General features: G+C 42.8%; 1 protein-coding gene across 2 annotated transcripts in view; it reads right to left on the bottom strand.

The window, feature by feature from the left end:
• Window positions 1–17,819, bottom strand: part of PITPNM3 (PITPNM family member 3) — a 36,598-nt gene extending 18,779 nt beyond the window's left edge. Inside the window, exons 1-7 of one of the 2 annotated variants that reach the window (XM_058037360.1) lie at window positions 17,629–17,819; window positions 9,527–9,622; window positions 6,251–6,358; window positions 4,986–5,062; window positions 2,794–3,029; window positions 1,601–1,790; window positions 280–399 (exon numbers count right to left, since the gene is read on the bottom strand). In XM_058037360.1, the coding sequence (XP_057893343.1) occupies window positions 280–399; window positions 1,601–1,790; window positions 2,794–3,029; window positions 4,986–5,062; window positions 6,251–6,358; window positions 9,527–9,622; window positions 17,629–17,650 (849 nt within the window). In that variant the 5' untranslated portion in view covers window positions 17,651–17,819. Of the gene's footprint in view, window positions 1–279; window positions 400–1,600; window positions 1,791–2,793; window positions 3,030–4,985; window positions 5,063–6,250; window positions 6,359–9,526; window positions 9,623–10,467; window positions 10,593–17,628 lie in introns of those variants that run through there. The other variant, XM_058037361.1, reaches the window with a different exon arrangement.
• Between the last annotated feature and the right edge of the window lie 1,353 nt (window positions 17,820–19,172).

Raw genomic sequence — 19,172 nt, 5'->3', positions numbered from 1 at the left:
TGAAAGAGGGCTATAAAGATAGTGAAGGGTCTGGAGGGGAAGCCATATAAGGAACAGTTGAGGTTTCGTGGCTTGGTCAGGCTGGAGAAAAGGGGACTGAGGGGAGACCTCATAGCAGTCTATAGAACCCTCATGAGAGGAAGTTTGATACATGGATAGAATCCCATTCTATCACGGTAATTTACCAAATCCTTAACTTTCCTCTGATTTATATGAAGCTGATTTCCTCCATGGAATGCATCTATGGGGTTTCAGCTCTGTGTATTTTTTCCTCTTCACCTGGATGCTGCTGATGCTTCCTCTCCTGCTACTGTTCTGACTCTCGTAAGCGGTATTAGAATTATAGCAGATGGCATCAAAGCCCAAAATTCCTCCAATGCAGTCACCGATAAGACACACCTGAAAAAAAGATTTTAATTTTAAGATGTAGCAAGTTTTCAAAAGAGACAAAAAGCATCACAGTACTGCAGAAGAGTTTCTATCTTACTTCATTCCCTTGTTACTGGTTTCTACACTTAGGTTTATATTGCAGCTACTTTTTTCTACTTTCTTTTACTACCAGAAATATGCCCTGCGCAAAGATTATCTGTGTCAGGAACTATTTTAATGAGTGGGAGTTAATCTGTTCCACATACAATATAAAATCAAAAAAGGCAATCTCTGATCTAATGAACTTGGAATGCAAATTGACAGAAGAGACAAAAATATTATAGGAAAGATCCACACAGGGTGCATGCCAGGATATACGATACTCAATCAGTACAGGGCTTATTCAGAGTCAGAGCTGAAATTTCTATCTAAGGAAGAAAGCAAAGTACTTTGGAGAGCACAGAGAAGTCACTTGCATTTTAACTGTGCTGGTAGTTGATGGTGAAAATTCTGTGGAACATATAGAGGTCAAGCAGTAAATACAATATATTATTTGTAAACCACAAGAGAGAGACTTTTTTGTAGCTCTGCCAAGGAAAAAAAATCATAACACTAAAGTTCTATTGAGATAGTTTCCATATTATTTTTGTAACTGGTGTCATTCTTCTTTACATAATTTCACCTTTCATAATGTTCTGTCACTGCAGCTGGGCTGGTTTTATGCTTTAACCAAGAACAGTTTACTGTGCACAGTAAAAATGGCTTATAACCAAATTATAGTCTAAAAATACTGATATATCACAGCATAATCTTATTAGTGCCACAGAAAAGAATTTGTGTAATAAGACACATGCTTCCCTTCAAAGTTTACACTGTACTCTATATTAAATGTATTTTCTTTCTTTTTCTGAAGTGTGGAGGTCACTGTACTTAAAGGAAGTGCATGTTTCTGGCCATTGTAGATGGCCCCATTACAAAATAATATCAGTAACTCAGGGTATCAATATCATATTTCTATGTAAATCCATGTGAGTTAATGCACAGGATTCCAAAAGTGCCTGTCTTGTGCTGGACACGGAGAGGACATTTTGTGTAGATGATCCCATGCTAACATTCATTCATATTTGTAGCATCCCACACTCATAACTCCAACCCCTCAACATAATGGCTTAAAACCAAACAGCCTTGCTCTGAAGAAATTTTACCTTGATGTAAGAGAAAACAGTCCTACCTGTCCATTAAAACCAGCCCCATCAGTAGATTTGAGAAACTCGTTATAAACTTGATTGGCTCTACTGATCACCATGGCAACGGCATCCTGGTACTGAGGAGATGAAACAGCCAGCAAAGGCAAGGCAGCCAGTGGGATGTGGTCTTCACTGCTGCTGAGACAGCTCTCATCATAGCTGTAGGGATTCAGGCTGGAAAAGGACATGTTATCATCAGGAAAGCTGCAAGAGGCAGCGCACAGCATTAGAGAATGAGCAATTACTAACAGAAATGGGTTGGGCTACTGCACTTCACAATGAGCAAACACAGGAAGGATCATTTTCTCAGAGAATTCAACTCCTTAAAAAAACCAAATCATTACTGCTTCAGGTGAACGGGATCACACTAGAAGGCATTTCTGTAGTTAAACACACTTGGTGCAATTGTTCTACATACAACTAGACATAATTTGAAATGGCAATGACATGATTACATTTCAGCTTTTGTTTCCCCCCCATATAATAACTCACTGCACCAGAGAGCAGAATCCAACCATCACAATGGAATAGTTTCCAAGAATACAATGACAGGTGTATTATTCAAAAGCATATTATGACATTTTTCCCAGTGTCCAAACTTTTCAAAAAGATGAAACAAAGCTGCAAACAATCTGAAATCACGAGCTTCAAATGTAACCCTGGGCACTATACTGAAATAAAAATAGTCTAAAAGCAAGTATCACTTAAGGAAGCCCCAGATAAAACCAAGAGAAGCATCTCTTTGCTTAGAAAAACAGAAACCAAGGAAATCTGATTCTCTCCTCCCTTCACCAGAGTTCAGCAGTTAATCCTAGTTTGCACTTGTAGAAGAATTGATGCAGGAGTATGTGTTTCTTTCATCTTTCTCTATTGTGCCATTTAAAATACTTATGTCATGGAAAGCAAGGTTACTTGAAAATATTCTCTCATTCAATGACAGAATTTCTAGACTGAAAAAGCAGCTGAGGAAGAGCCACTCCTGAAGTGGATACATCCAATAAAATTTATTTTTAAACAAATTAATCCACTTAGACAAGGATGAAAGATCTCTGCAAGTCTTCCAGTCGGCAGAAGATTAAGAATGAATCACAAAATTTCATTATGAAATATATAGGTCACAGAAAGCCATTCAAAACCACAATGCATAACCAAACACAGGGAATGCAAATCAACTTACCTGGAAACAAGAGAGAAAGCTGCTGAACAAATTGCTGGGCAGGGAACAAGTCTCATTAAGATGTGGCCCAAAGAGGCAGGGAAATGGGCTCGGGTCACTTTCTCAAACACAGAACTGAAGGTGTTGATGTCTGCCAGCTTGCTGCTGTGGTCCCCACTTCCAGTGTCTAATATGTTCCCCCCATGTAGGATCAAAATTAACACATGAGTTTTGCAGTTCTGGTGTTGAACTCCTTCCTATGAGAAAAACACGAAATAGGAAAGGAGGAGGCATTTTCATGGACTTTGTTAGTTTACCTGGTGTCAACACCCATCATGGTAATTTTTTTATATTGCCTTTCACTGGAGTGGGTGGGGGCATGTGTGTGCATATATGCATGTCCTGTGTTCCATTTAATTCGTGTATGTCTGAATCATGCAGAGCCCACTATGCTCTGACACAAACTGTGCAGCACAGATGAAGGTTTCAGATCAACAAAGATTAAGATAGCTTTGTGTACATCAGAAGTTACTTTAAATACTCTGAGACTGGAGAAAAATTCCAAACTCCACAGGCAGTATAAGCTATTATCCGTCTAGGTATCCTAGTGATTGCTTAATTTACTGGCAAGGTTTTCATTCAAACCATCACGAGTCCAAAAAAGACAAATTCCTCTGTCAATGAAAACATTCAGCAAAAGCAGATGATGCAGTTATCTCAGGCTTTTGAGACTGGTAACTTCTCATTAAAATGAAAGACACTTACTGAAAAAGTAAAAAAATGCATCATTGCTGATATCCATAAAATTCACAAACAAATTTATGAATATGTGAACAGGTGCATACACAGACAATAATCAGCATGTTTTGTAGATAACCAAGATGTTTCCTGTTGAAACCAGAAGAGCATTTTGAATGTCTCACAATTTCACCCTTTTTTTTCTCTTTACCCCTTGATACTCGTGTGCACTTGAAGAACTCAGTAATACATTAAAAGGTTAGATTTTTTGTCGTTAAATCTTGACTGCTATTTTCTTCTTCACTTTGGATGTCAGGATTCCTTAAGATTTCTAGTTCCTGACCAAATATGAACACACTGTAAAAATGACAGTAACATTTTTTGACTAAGGATCATTAAATGCTAGATTGGGTGATTTATTCAGAATCAGGCAATGTTCTGGACAGTTTATTCTTAAGTTCTGGAATGAAAGGAAATGGGTAACTTTAGCACTTGTATTATGGTGACAGAGAAATGGCCAAAAATGAGAGAATTGTAGGTTATTCCACTATCTCTGTTCAGCCCATGAATTTTAGTATCCAGTAGAAGTACTAATTCTGAAGGCTTTTTGCTGACCTGACTTGTATCTGCTTAAATACAGGAGAATCATGTAAGCATTTTTCAGGTTCCACTTTTCCATGCACTGATTTACAATTTCCTTCTCCATAAGGTTTCATTCCAGTTTTCAGAAGAGAAATTTAATTCCCTTTAAAAGCTAAATATATTTCCTTCCATGGACAATGTCTGCTTGTAAATAAGGACCACCGCTGAGGAGCTGATGAAACTGAAAGCTTCAAAAAGAAAAAAAATCAAGTGGGTCAATATTGCTGAAGTCAATGGTATGAGAAGTCTCTCAGCTAAATTTAACTGGTATCTTTCACAGGAAGATTCAAAGAGAATAAAATTAATTTGTCTCTAAGGAGTAGCTCAGCCATGACTTAGACAAGGTGCTCAAGGACTAATTGACTGCAGCCAATCAATGACTGTCATCATTTTATGGGGGTTGTAGGACTGAGTTCTTCAAAAATGGTAAAGTAGACATTTCCATTACCTGTCCTATGTGTGGACAGAGGACCTTAATCAGTTTTCTGGAAGGACCACTCGTTGAGATTCTTTCCTGCTTCTAAATAAAGGCAATTCTGTTACTACCAAATTCATGACTGCTGCTGAATCTGCTTCACAAAACCTGCATTTCCAGTCAAGTACTAAGCAGACATAACCATTTCTCTTCAGAAAACTGAGTCCTATTTCCATGTAAGTAAGCAATGTCTAAAAATCTTGTGATGATTTTCAGTGAGTACATGTGCACCTACTAAACACGGGAAAAACACACTAAGGCATCAGATGAGTTTACAGTTACATAACACAATATGAGAGTACTTCCACACGTCTACTCCTTGAAAATCAGCGCAGCTTGTTTTAGGAAACAATCTCACCTCATTGTCCTCATGTATTTCAATACTGCCTTGTGCAGGGAACCTTTGTTTTCTTAAAGAAGTTCTATATAATTCACCTGAAAGGAAAAGAGACATATTAATAATATAAATATTTGTCTGTTACATCTTTTACAGACATTTGTGGAGGTAAGGCCCATTTCTGATTTCGAGACAGAAAGTTCTGTTCACAGGAAATCCTGTAGACAAACAGAACAATACACGTTCACCAGTGATTCAGAGACACTAAGCAAGTTCTGCGTCTCTGGCTTTCCTGAAGTAACTTGTTGCCCTGCCTCTTCAGGTGGAGTACAACAGATCTCAAGATCACCACAAGAAGAAAGCCAGGTGAAAGGAAAAACACTGAGTGATTCCACACCCTAAAGCAGGCATGAAAGGCATGGGTTTGATACATGACCAAAAAAAAAGGTTTGTACCCTGAATCTAGAAGACAATTCATACGACCACTCCTAAACTTCTGAGATCATGAGGTAAAGTTTGGACCCATACTAAGAATCAAGACAGGTCCTCTTTTTTTTTATTACACAGATCATTTAAAATATCCCTAATATTTTGCTGTGCTAATTAGGGAGAAATTTAGAGGGGAAAAAAAAGAAAAAGAGAACTTGTGTTAGCTACAAAGCATAAAGGGGTGATAGTCCCAAAAGAAAACTGCTATTTCCATTATCATGCTCGCATGAGAAATGATGCTGTTTCTTGCCATCTGCTTCACTATTGCTAACCCTTCATAATGACAAATCTGTCATAAAAAATATGTTCACATGAAGGCTGTGACATATGCTTTCTATTAACAAATGAGAAAGAATACTGTAAATATACTGCAGATGCATTTTGCAGACTGCACTGTTTATAGGAAAATAATGGCATGCATCACTGAGTCCAATCCTGCTCTGAAAATCACAGCATGATATAGTTCCTGTGTTAAGTTCCACAGTTTCTTCATTGAATGAGTCTTACACATACACACACCACCAGATCTCATAAATTACTACTACAGAGCACAGAAGAAGAAAAGCACACAGGATTTAGCTGTGAATCTCAACTCAAAATGCTCCACAATTCCAGTTAAAAGACCAGGCAAAATGGGAAAAGTATGATTTCCAAAAGGGAAGGAGTTGGCACCTAGTGACAATGTGCTCATGAACACAGCTGCAGGAATAAAGAACTGACATTTCACTGTGAACTGCTTCAGTAGTCAGATGTTTTTGTTAACTCTTAAGCATTATGTTACATAAGCTAAATGTTACCTTGATTTTCTTCAAGCTTCCCAATTGTTTCTATCTGCTCAACAAGGTCATTTGAGTTCCACTGGCTCATGCCTATAAGAATAGCATTTTTTCCTTCCACCATCTCTTCTGTAAGAGGAAATAGAACAAAATAAATTGCTGTGACAAAAAAGAGAAAAAAGACAGAGTGAGAACTAGCAATCAAGAGAAATAAACACTCATTAGAACCCCTAATGGGAACATGTAACAGGTTATGCAGGACTATCCAGGAAAGCTTCTTGCCTACTCATATACTTTACAGCAATCCTATACGCTTCATAGATTATGTGCAGGAAAAACATGGAAAAGAGAGGACTGCCTGAATCTTTTCTCTCTTGAGCAGCCACTTTGCAAAACAAAGTCTATAACAATCACTTTGAGTGTTAGAGTAGTTGGCTGGTTTTGTTTTGTTTTTTTTTAACTTTTTTATTAGAAGAACACTGGCAGGTGTGTGCAGCAGGCACAAAGACCAGTGAAAAGAACGGAAAATAAATGAGAGGGCTGTTATGGAAGATTTTTTTTCAGCTAAAAGGCTGTGGGGCAGGTATGTGGGGAGATCGGTATAGGGGTGTTTGCCTGTCTGCTGTTGAAGTCTGATAAAACAACCAAATGGGAATGCACAGGCTTCTCTGAATAGCTTTTCAAATCTGAGGAAAAAAATGTTAGTCAAACATGGAATTTCATATTCTGACAATTTTGTGATGATGTATTCAGCTGTAATTTTCATCTTCTGTGATCAGAGGTATGTCGCAATTAAATTATAAGATAGTTTCCTGCATCAAATATAATTTTGCATGTTGACACTGTAAAATTCCTGCCTAACTTATGGCATGTCACATAGAAAGCAAGAAACAAAGGAAAGCCAGGCAATATAAAACAGTAAAATATTACTTCTCCATTTCCATATGGATTTCACTGAATTAAGTAGTTAGCCATGACAGATGAATCAACAATCAAAACATGTACAGCTGCTTCATCTCAAACACAGGTGCTTGACTCTATGTTTACAAGGCTGCCAGCCAGAAACTTTGTTTGAGAAACTGAGATTTGACCCCAGCTGTTTTTCAGAATACAAAAGCAGCTCACTAATGTTATGTTTTAATGGTGCCTCCTGCTGTGCCCACTGTTTCCTACTTCAGCCTGTCTATGAAGTACAAATTACACATGGGTAGTAGCTTCCAAATTCTCCCATGAAGAAACCCCATAGTACTCAACTCCAGCTGCACTTTGCAGCTGCAAGAATATCAAACATTGATGAAGCACTCTGTATAAGTTACAGAGAATGGGTGAGGAATATAGGTAAGAAACACTGCAGAAAATTTTATGCTGGAGACAGAAAAAGGTTATCAAGCTACCTCATTTTTAGGAGGTGAAAGCCACAGTCTCTGTCCTGGACAGGTCTCTCTCACTCCAGCACAAACAAACTCCTCTTGTTTCTTTGGTGCTAAACTTAATCTACTGATAATGCCAATTACTTCAGCCCACACATATGTCTTCCTCTACCAAAGACACAAGCTCCCTTATCACCAAGAGAGCTTCTGAATGTAGAAATGCCTTCTGCCTCTTTTGCTAGTATTTATTTCTGTGTACATTTATTTTCCTGACATTTAAACACTTTATTTCTGAAAGGCTGGTCAGGAGAAAGCAGAGATGATACTAAATTAGGAGGACCTAAGGACTGCCTCAAGGGTAGTGAGGCTTTGCAGAGAGATATGGATAGACCACAGAGGTGGGCAATCACCAGCCATATGAAATTTAACATGCGCAAGTGCTGGATTGTGCACCTGGGATGGGGTAATCCTGGTTAGACCTACGAACTGTGGGAGAGGGGGCTAAAGAGAAGCCATGGGGAAAGAGACCTGAGGGTTTAGGTTAATGGTAAATTGCATATGAGTCAATGGTGCATCCTGGCAACTAGAAAGGCCAACAGTGTCCTGGGGTGCATCAGGCACAGCACCCTAGCCAGCTGAAGGAAGGTGACTGCCCCGCTCTGCTCTGGCGCAACCTCACATGGGAGTCCTGTGTCTAGTTTTGGTGCCATAATACAAGATCTAAAGCTATTAGAGAGCATTCAGAGGAGGACAACCAAGATGCTGAATGGCCTCAAGACCAAGATTTATGAGGAACGATTGAGGTCCCTCGGTTTGTTCAGTTTGGAGAAGACTGACGGGAGACTTCATCGCAGTCTGCAACTTCCTCAAGGTGGGCAATGGAGAGGGAGTTGCTGATATCTCTCTCGTGACCAGTGACAGGATTTGAAGAAATAAAAATCTATCTAAACAAAACTTGATTTGAAGAGCATTTTTGCAAGCTAACTATCAAGTAATCTAAACTTGGAAATATTTGTGTTAACTCAATATGGACTATGTCCAGCAAATTCAGTCTACAATGCATGCCTCGCCAGCTCCAAAAATGCAGGCACCAAACGGACCTTCAAAGCACTACTGAACAATGAATCTTGATGATTCAAAAGAATATTCCATCAAGCACAGTAAGTGATCATACTCCCAAAGACAGAATCTAGTCAGACTTTTGATCTATTCACATCAAAGAAAACTATGCCATCTAGAATGTCTGAAACATCATCATTTTAGTTCTCTTTATGGAGAAAAAAACTGAAGTATGAGTTGGTGCTCAAAGTTACAAGTGCAGCTTCACGCGGAATTTGGAAACATTCTGAAATCATCAAGAGAGCTATTTTAAGCACATGGTAGAACATTGCAAAGCACAAAGGCATGTGGAGGAAGATCAGCATAGGGTATATTTATTTTCTATTTCCAACTCTTCTATTCATTAAAGCTTAAGATTTAAATGCAGCTTAAACAAATTGGGTATCCTAGTCTCACTGAGTACCCAGTGGGAAAAGTTTTGATAGAGTGGAAAACCTAAGATATTGGTCTTTAAAGTGGACAACATGGACACTGATGGCCTTCATCAGGAACTGCGATCAAGAACACTCCCACTGTAACCTCATACACTGTCTGAGCTGGGGAGGATCAGGGTCAGACCCCATGAGCTCTGCACTGCTGGTGTTTTGCTGCTTCTGACACCAGATTCAGCTCAGGGCAGCTCACTCATCCACCCCAGCACCTCAACAAAGTCCGGTAAATTCAGGTCCATGCACAAATCCTGGATAGAACTGATGGAGGTTTTGTCTAATGAGGACAATGCTGTCAGTTCACCCATGAAGGAGCTGAGTTAGTTGTTGCAAAACTGGGGGGGAAAAAAGGGGAGGGGAGGACAAAAATGTGTACTCACCCCGCGCATCAAAGAATTCATCATCGGAGCTCTCCACAGAGTCTCTGAGAACACTCTGCATGTGCCGCTGAGCACCACCAAATCGGCATGGGCCGGCTGAAAACACAAGGAGACCCACATTAACACAAGGGAATGCTCACCTCTGCTCCAGAAAAGACCCTGACCCAACACATTAATGACCAGTTTGTGTAGGTGCCTCAGGAAGATGGTCATCATGCACACTTTAATCTCAATTGTCAGCCAGCAATAGCTCTCAGGATGGCAAAAAAATACTTCCACTTAACGAAAGTGATTAAAACAAGTTTGTGTTAAAGATAAGCCTGCATTCAGCTAATGCAGTGACCTCAAAAGATAAACTCTTTTCTGTTGAATTCGTCTGACTGTTCCATTCCAACACTCAAACTGCACATTGTTTCTAAGACACAAAGCAGCATTTCCCCAGGACATGACAGTAGCTCCCACTTAAATTCAATTTAACTCCTAAAATAAGTGCCATCTTATTTGGCTCACAGATTTGCAGACAAGCTACTTAATTCTCACTCACTGAACTGGTTTCATCAGAGAGCTCTGCTATGCTGGGGCCTGGGGCTTTCACTTGAAGCTTGCCATTTGAAGATAGGAAGGGAAAACCACATTACAATAGGTACAGGAATAGATATAGTCATGACAGCTTAGATGGTCCAAATGGATTATCATATTCAAACTAATTTGTAGTTAGTAAGCCAGCCTTGTCTAAATATCTGAATTCTCCTTACATCTAAGCAACCCAACACTAGAAAGAAGCAGTGAAATATATTCCTTATATTAACAACAAAGTCTCCCCACAATCAGTGGGATCAAATCCACCATACCCCTAACAACACTATTGTAGAAAGGACACTCATCGCCCACCAGAATAGTGTCCTTCGTTTGATTCATTTCCGCAAATGATGACATCAGACCTGATTCTAATATCCTGAGCCCCTGGCCACAAAAGCATTCTTCTTCTCTCAGCAGTAAAAGAGCAACTCAAACAGAGGATGCATCCTTCTGTATTATTCTGGAGAAAATATGCCACTAGGTCACGGCCTTCTGTTCTTCATTTACTCCACCTATAGCTGAATTAATCAGAAATATAAGTGAAGGGGGGTAAGAAGCAGCAGATTTTAGCTGGCCAAGACGTGAGTAAAAACAATAATCAATTAATATCATTTTAATAGGGTTAAAAAAATTGGCTATTAAGAAGTAAGTAAAAATAATAGTCAATTAATAGCATTTTAATTTTTTTTTAATGGCTATTAAGGAGTCAGTATTCATTCCAAGAGTACAGTATGTTTTGGCAATGTGTCCAGTGATATCTGGCAGCTACTGGAGCCCCTCCATTCAGGTACATATCTATCCTAAAACGCACCACTACAGTCATCAAAATAGTGGGAGAAAGAACACTATTCTGACCTTCAAATGAAAAAAAGTCTGCATTGGGTCAATGCTTGGAACAGAAAGCATTCCAAAATTCCAAAAGCACAAAGTGGGAAGCACCACAAAAAAACCAGAGTGATGAATGGAGGGTTGGACCGAAAGAGGGAGGGAGCAAGGGAGCAAGGGAGGAGGCTATAAAAATAAAAAATTGTAAAAACTTCAAAGGTACTCCAAAGCAAACAGCAATTCCCTGGAGAAGAACTGCCACTAGCCTGGCTGAAAATCAATAATAGTACTCACCCCACAAAAAAAGCCCATGGTTCCAGGGACCTTGGAGTTTGATGTAGAATGTGAAGGGAGGGCAGGGAAAAGAGTCACAAATATCCAGGCATAAATTCTGGTTATGAGAAAAGATCTTGGGAGCATAAGTTTTATTATATTGCACTGGGAATGCTTCTAGATTTAGAAGCAGCTTAAACATAACCACAGTCAGCAGCACAAATATGCATAAAGCTCACAGCTCTCCACATCTAGACTGATTTGCTGGCTGGACTGCATTGCATTGCCCTAATACATTGGTCCTATTGAGTCTGCTTCCTTCAGTGCCAGCAGATTAGCATTAGGCTAACCTTCAGAGGACTCTATTAACATTTCTTGATTTTATTAGACACTGGCATTTCCTGGACTCACTGATTTGATTTACACTGTCAACTGCTGCATATCTTATTTTATAATTTTGTTTCAGAGAATGAAAAGACCAGCCCTACTTCAGAGCACAGGTGAGCTCCTCGGTAATGACACTTTATGCTTCTACAGCAGTGATCCTACCTTTATCAGATCAGTCAGCTGACTCTTAGCAGCCAGATTTCAGAAGTTTTTGCACCCAGGTAGCAACTTTCATTTCATTTCAGTTGTTCAGTATCACAATTTCTGATCAAAGTAGGGGAAAGCATGGAGAAATGCCTTGAACACTACGTGACAAATTTGTGAGTCACAATAGTTGAACTGGAAGCACATACAGTAGTTCCCCACAAGCTGTCGGGGCGGCACGACAGAGAGACAGTAGGATATAAGAGTAACATTTCCCAAAGGAGGAAGGAGAGCCCACAGAAATGCACAGGTGCTTTACTTCTAGAAGAAGCAGAAGTAAAGTTTCCTATCTAACCTGTTCTCTCTGCACAGGACTGCAAGTTGTGACAGTCACCTGTCACAGAGGCAGCTGGCAGGGGCTTGCCCCGAGCACAGAGGCACAGTAAAAGCAAGGGAGAATACAACAGCAGAGCCATCGCTGCAGAACTATGAACAGAAGCTCAATCCCCTAGTAGGCTAGCACTAACCATAAGTAATTGTAATTAAGAATACAATCAGGGATTCTCCGCAGTAAAAAAAAAAAAAAAAAAAGTCTTCTTTTCTTCAACAAAGAACAGCTGGAATTTCACTGCTACTTTGCTGCATCAGTGATCTGGTGACTGATGGGAGGTGTTGTGATGCATGTTAGATACTGATTTCCTTACCCCTACTATGTATAAGTAAGGATCACAACTGAAATCTATCCTGCATAACAGCTTCCATAAGGGGAAGAGCCACAGATGATAATCGGCTGCAACCTCTTGTGATAAGCAGCAAAATAGCCAGGATCTTATTTGACTAAAAATTGCTACAGAAATAGTTCCGTGTTCTATTATGCAACACTCGCACTTTGGTTGAAGGCGAGGCAGACTGCACCTCTGTACACGTCATCCTAATTCAGATGCAAGACAAATTTAATCCTTGGTGTTTAGTGAGTGTATATAATTCCAGCAAACAGCAGAAGAAACAGTTCCCACTCATATACCAGCAGCTTCTAATACTGTCCATCCAGAGAAGGAACAACCCACTAAAATGATGCAATCTCTGATATGTTCCACAAATAGACCAAAGGAGCAGAACAGTCATGGAAAATGCCAATTCTACTTTCACCCACAAACACCAGCAGGGCTCACTCTTCCATAGCTCCACAAGAAATCACCAGCAGTTGAAAAGTACATATAAGACAAGAATCAGCTCTAGCTTCCTCTGGTCAGGAGGCATAAACCCAAATTCTTTCCAAAGGTGTCTCTTTTTTTTTTACAAGCTGGCAATGATATGACAATAGAGCAGTGCATGAGCATGCTTCATTACAAGTGATATGAGGGTGATTCTAAAAGAGAGAAAAAAAAAAGAAAAACAGAAGAGGAATTAAAGTGACCCTACTGGTCTTTAGCCAACATTCTCAGGACTAAGGAAATGGCAACAGATAAACAGGTAAGAAGTGAAATAAGGCTGAAGTGGCTCTGAAAAAGTTTAAAAAACGAAGCTTTTTCTCTGAAAACTGAACAGCTAATGGTGTTGATTCCCAACTTTAATTGCTTTCCTATATCCTTTGGAAGGCCCAGTGTCCAAAACACACTCATCATAGAAGTCCCAAGCACCCTAAGACAAAACAGCTCACCACTGTCACTCAGCAGTATGCACATGTTCTGCTACCAGTACCAAAAATGCTGCTTCAATATTACCTGTTAAGAAAGATAGTATTCAAAATGCACACCATGTCAGGAGAAAGAAAAGACATCTACTTTCCATTTCCATTCCAGTAACTGGCATCAATTCTGACAACACAAAGCAACACCACACAGTACGGGCTCCAGGTCCTTAGGTGGCATACACCTAGAGGTGAAACATGTGAGAGCACAAGAATATCTTCTGGGGAAAGGAAGGAACAATTTCCTGTGGAAATTATGTTCTCTTAGCACACTTTACCAAGGCACAGGGATTGAATCTGCTACTGGATCTAACAAGCAGAAAATTAATTTTCAAATGCAGCAGGAAGTAAGCCTAGCCCTGCTGTGAAAACACAGCCATGTTACCTTTCTTCACTGGTTCTGCCTTCCCCTAATTTTGAAAGCTTTTAAAAATTCTTACTGAAACTGAAAAAAAAACCCCATTACTGGAGTCATCACATCACTGTTTACAGAAGCACTTCATGGGCAGGACTGGCACATACTCTTTGGAAATGAGAGTATGTTGATTTCATTCCTGAAACATACTTGTGAGGGCAGAGTAGCAGCACAGTAGGGTCAGTCTAGACGCATCAGTCTAAGAGTCACTGCAGCATCTCCCTCTTCTCCTTACCAGTGCATGTGTCACTGGCCACCTTGTCAGGCAAGCAGGACAGACAGAAAGCGAGCAGGATGACCCAAATGCCAGCCATGCCAGCCCCTTGTGTAGCGGCAGCATCACAGGCTAGTTCCAGAGGCCATCCCAGCTCAGGTGTGCTCACACCAGACTTGCCAGGAAAAGGCATTCAAGCTGATTGGGCTAAGAGCTGCAGTTTTCACTGGATGCAATTACAGCACTGGGCTTTGCTGTCAAATGAATTCAATATTATTCACTTCACTGTTATATTATCACAGATTTCAAGCTTTGCAGGAGACCAAACCTTTTTCCACATCTTTTGCTTGGAAACATCTTCCAGTTTCCAATCAAGCCCAGACATAAGCACATGCCAGAAGACAGGCAATGATAAAGAAAGCACTCCTGACTACTATCACCACACCTAGGTAGAGATGAAACAGCTCACAGTGTTCTCATAGCTACTGGAAACTCAGTCTTTTACAAAGTCAAATATTGAGGACTGAATTAACCTCAATTAAAAAAAACCCAAAACAATAGACTCTATTACAGAGATTAAAAAATTTCCACCTGTCAAAACTTGTTTTAGAAGCACATTATTTTGAATTCAGGGGCAGTTGTCCTAATAAAACTTAAAAGCACAAGTCATTTTTCCATTTGGATAGAGATGCTGGGTAGGAGGAATGACCTTTGCTATTGCTACCAACTGTGGTTGCATAATAATATTTCCTTCTGTTTTGCTGCTTTCAGATGCTTCTTGCCTACCCATTAAGTGATTTAACAGAGCTACCCACACAGTGTTACCTAGTGACTATGAAGTTAAGACTTACTGGAGGCCAACTTCACCCACTATTATTTCCTACTTATTTTTTATTTCTTATTTGGAAATCGTAAAACTAAAGACGTACATTACACGTATGTGAATTTAACTACTGGAGGCACTCCTAAGACTCAGGAGCTCATACAAGACAGAGGGAGATGCTGATCAGAAGAAGTCCTTGCCTGCACACTGACCACCAAAAAAGATGGACCATATATGCCATCACTGATAGCAGGCCTCCTCATCCAAAATCACAGAATGAATCTGCATCAGAGACTGGAACTGAAATAAAATCAGTTGAAGCTGAAATGGAACACACTCAGCAGAAGGGGCTGAGGAGGGGCATGGAGTGGGAGGTCTACAAAACTGTGAGGCTAACAGAGAAGAGGAAAAAAAATAACAGTGGGAGGTGAGAGGGAGGGTGGAGAGAACATAAAATGCCAAAGGGGAGGGGGAAGAAAAAAGCGGAAGATCAAGTCAAGATGTCAAGCTCCCTTGTCAAAATACACAGTTGACAAAGCCAGACATAATTACAGATAGAAAAAAGTCCACAAAGACTGCAGGTTCTCTTGTCAAGAAGTGAAAGACCTAACTGATAGCCACTGCGGTCAGAAGTGGCCAACACAATCATCTCCTCTCTCCCATTCCTCATTCAGTGTCTTTCATGTCACAGCAATTTCACAGTGATAAATCCCTGGTTGTCTGCTGTTTATATCCCTCCACTGGCAGTTCTGCAGCAGATGGTAAGGATAGGCATGTATTTGAATATTGAGTACAGAAAACAAATCAAGAAACTAAGCCATGCAGGTCTTAAAGCCCCTATTTTAAGGTACCAGTGACATTTGCAGTCTTGCACTTTACAGGATTACTAGTGAGGTGGAGGAAGAAAGAGAAGAGGTTTAACATGACTGTGCAGACTTCAAATCCTAGATCAAAGTTTCCTGTAAACATTGTACATCTCCCAGAGCTGTTTCTTGATGCTTCAGATGCCAGCTTCCCCACAGCTGAAATTAACTTCACTCTCCCTCTCAAGCAGTGTCATTACCTCCTCCAAACTGACTCCCCAAAACCAGAGAAGATATGAATATTCTCCAGTCTTTTCCTGCAATGACTGTAGGTGGACTGCCTGCAACACATCCCAAAGTCTTTACTTTCATAGTGCAGAGATTCTGGCTTTCTGAGGAGGCTCTGGCATTTTTGAGTCACTGTGCTCTGTTAAAAATGAAGTCAGAGCTGCAAAGCAGATACTCTACCACTCCCACGGGGACATGCCAGGTGGTGATCTGCAATTGTCTTTATGTGGTTTTACAATCTACACTTGCAAATACCCAAGCATTTCTGCATAGGGACGACTTCAAGTGCTTAGGGTCTGGAGTTCACCAGGTGAGATCTGGCTACTCAAATGAGTAAAGTGTGGACCATGTCTAAAACCCCTTTACAAGCACACCTGTCATTCAACAGTGAGCAAACACTACAATTTTGGTCCTCCTTTCTATTTGAGGTAAGGCTACAGCACTAGCAGGGGCTGCAAGGTAGCATACATACAAGCAAAACAACTTTTTAATATTTGTGCATTTTGCAGCTCACATTGGTAAACTCAGTAAGCTCAATTTATAAAAACAGCACATTTTTCCTATGCCTAGACCAGATAGTTTCTTCCAGACCTTCTTTGTGAATGGTCTCTTCTTTGCAATAAGTATTGCAAAGATGGCAATAACTATTGCCATCACAATAAAGAATTTACAAAATTTTTTATTTAGTAAAGAAATAAACAGTGCTGGAAAAAACCACCCTTTTGGGTTTAGCTTTAATACTGCCATGCTGCTGTGAAGCTGTGTCCAGACCTGGCACCAAACACCAGAAATGTCACATACTGACCATTCATTCAGTCACAGCAATTGGGCCTTCACCTGCAACAGCAATGGGTTCTGTGTGCAACCTAGAATAAAACCACTTCTTCATCAGCAACTGCACTCTCATCTGCTCTGGCTTCGTGCACACAGAACACATGCTACCTCCTTGAGGCCGCACCTGCCACCGGGCACGGGACATCTGGGCGCTGCTGCTGCCGCTGAGCACCCTCAAGCGTTGCTCTCAGCCCCAGCCAACCGGCATCCAAGCTCCACACTGCTCAGGCTCCAGAGGAAGCACAAGTCACATGAATGGGTAAGGCGCAGGGCAGGCTTTCCACCCAAGTGCACACCTGTATTGCTATTCGACCACGGCTGCTGCTCTCGAGTCTGTTGCTCCCGAGCGGGCGGCAGCGAGCACCGGCCCGACCAGGAATTGCCCGGGACCAGCCACGGAATTGCCCGGGAGCTGGAAGCGACCCTTCCCGGAGCAGCACCGGCGGAGCGCGGGGAGGAGGCCGGGCAGCGGCGATGGGCGAGGGCGCCTGCGATGCCCCCGCAGACCCGCACGGCCGTGCCTTGACCACGGCACCGGCAGATGCGGGCGCCGAAGCAGAGCGGGCCGTGCTCGATAACGACGACGAGGACGAATGTACCCGCGCCTCGTTCACACGAGTTGGCGTTCACCGCCCCGCGGGGCCGGCGGCGAAGGACGCGGACACGGCGCTGCCACGGAGCCGCGGGTGGGCGGGGAACGCGCCGGAGCTTCATGCCCGCCGCGCCCCCGGGGCCCCGCGCTCCCCTCGGGGCCGCCCCATCCCGCCCCGGGGGCCTCGCTCTCCCCTCGGGACTGCCCCATTGCGCCGCGCAGGCTCAGCACTTACCTGGGAGCGGAGCTTTCGCCATTTCAGGGCTGCCCGCCCGCAGCCAAGCCGTCCTCCGCTGTGTCAGGTGCTCGCCTGCTGGGCGCTCCGGCACCCTGCTCTCCGGCGCCCCATCGGCTTTCGGCAGAGGCCCCGGGCCGCCCCCTTGCCTGCGGCGCTGAGAGACGCGGCCGGGAGACGCCGACGCCGCCACCGCCGCCGCCCGGTGCCGCCCGCCCGCCGCTAAAGGCGCAGCCGCCGTCGCTCAAGGCGCAGTGAGCGGCTCCGCGGAGAGCGGGGGCCGGGCCGGGCCAGCACGGGGACGTGGCTGCGCATATACGGCCTGGAGAGAGCGGCCGCGCCGTGCGAGCAGCCCCCGCTCCCGGCAAGGGCTCGGCGGCGGGTCTCGCCGCGGCGCTGCCGGCAACGTCCCTCTGCTTGGAGCTCGCCTCGCCCGCAGCCCTCACGGCACGCCTCCCTCCCGCCGAGGGGTCGCGGCTCCCCCGCCGTCCTGGCGCCCCTCGGAGCTGCGAGCCCGCAGAGCCGGAGGGGGCTGAGGCCCGCCCTCAGCCGTGCCCTCAGCTGTCCGGGGCCCAGAGGCGCTGTCCCTGCGCCGGCCCGTGGTGCTAGGGCGCGCACGGCTCGGCTGCGGTTGCCGCATTGCCCCTGCCAAGCTGCTCCTGCGAGCGGCTGCTCTGGATTTGAAGAGCAAAATTCCTCCGAGTGCTGCCAAGCCCCGTGTCAATGCAGTGGTGGAACAACTGCAAAGCTGCCTTTTAAGTCAGCCATAGGCAAGTGGCTTAGAGTCTGCTGAAACTTACAGGGTTCGTCCCTCTTCAAGAGCCTCACTAGCAGCACGTCTCTAAAAGCAGAAAAGCCAACTTCTCCAGAACCCCAAATAACCAGGAGAAATTAATCTTAAGGAATGACTTAAGTCACAGCCCTTCTTGTAGAAACGATGGGAGGAGGCTGGCAGCGATCTTAGGAGGGTTTGTATGTTACTGTAGTGTGTCAGAATACCACTAAATAAAGGGCAGTGAACAAAAGTTTTGCCCCAAAAATCCTACAATTAAAGAACTAAGCAAACACAATCCAACCAAGTCCTAAAGCAACTTAAAGGCTCTGTGCCAACACTGACTTGGTAGGTATAATTGCATGATTTGCTAGGGGTATCGCTTAGCAGTTCATTCAAGAGCCACAGCAAATACCCCTGAGAACATGGCAAGCTAAGTGGTTTTGCTTGAGCCTTAAGTGAAATAGCCAGAACACCCAGCAGTTCCCACCTCCAGAGCCAGCTGCATGCAAACAATGGTTCACCTTCCCCCAGCTACGGGTGACAGTGCTAGTACATGCTGTAGTTTGCCCTCTAGCCACACTGCCTCTGCTGCTGGACACAAGTCCTGTTTAAAAGATTTGACAAGGATTGCTTTCCCAAAGGTGCTACAGTGTCACTAAGCCATCAACGAATGCAATCCTAGAAAAAGACCATGGATATACAGAATCATAGAATATGCTGTGCTATTCCAAATGGATTCAGAGGGAAGTTATCTTAAATTAAAACTGTG

Source organism: Melospiza georgiana, chromosome 19, assembly GCF_028018845.1.
Source record: "Melospiza georgiana isolate bMelGeo1 chromosome 19, bMelGeo1.pri, whole genome shotgun sequence".
NCBI lineage: Eukaryota > Metazoa > Chordata > Aves > Passeriformes > Passerellidae > Melospiza > Melospiza georgiana.
This window is presented reverse-complemented; position numbering and strand designations above follow the sequence as displayed.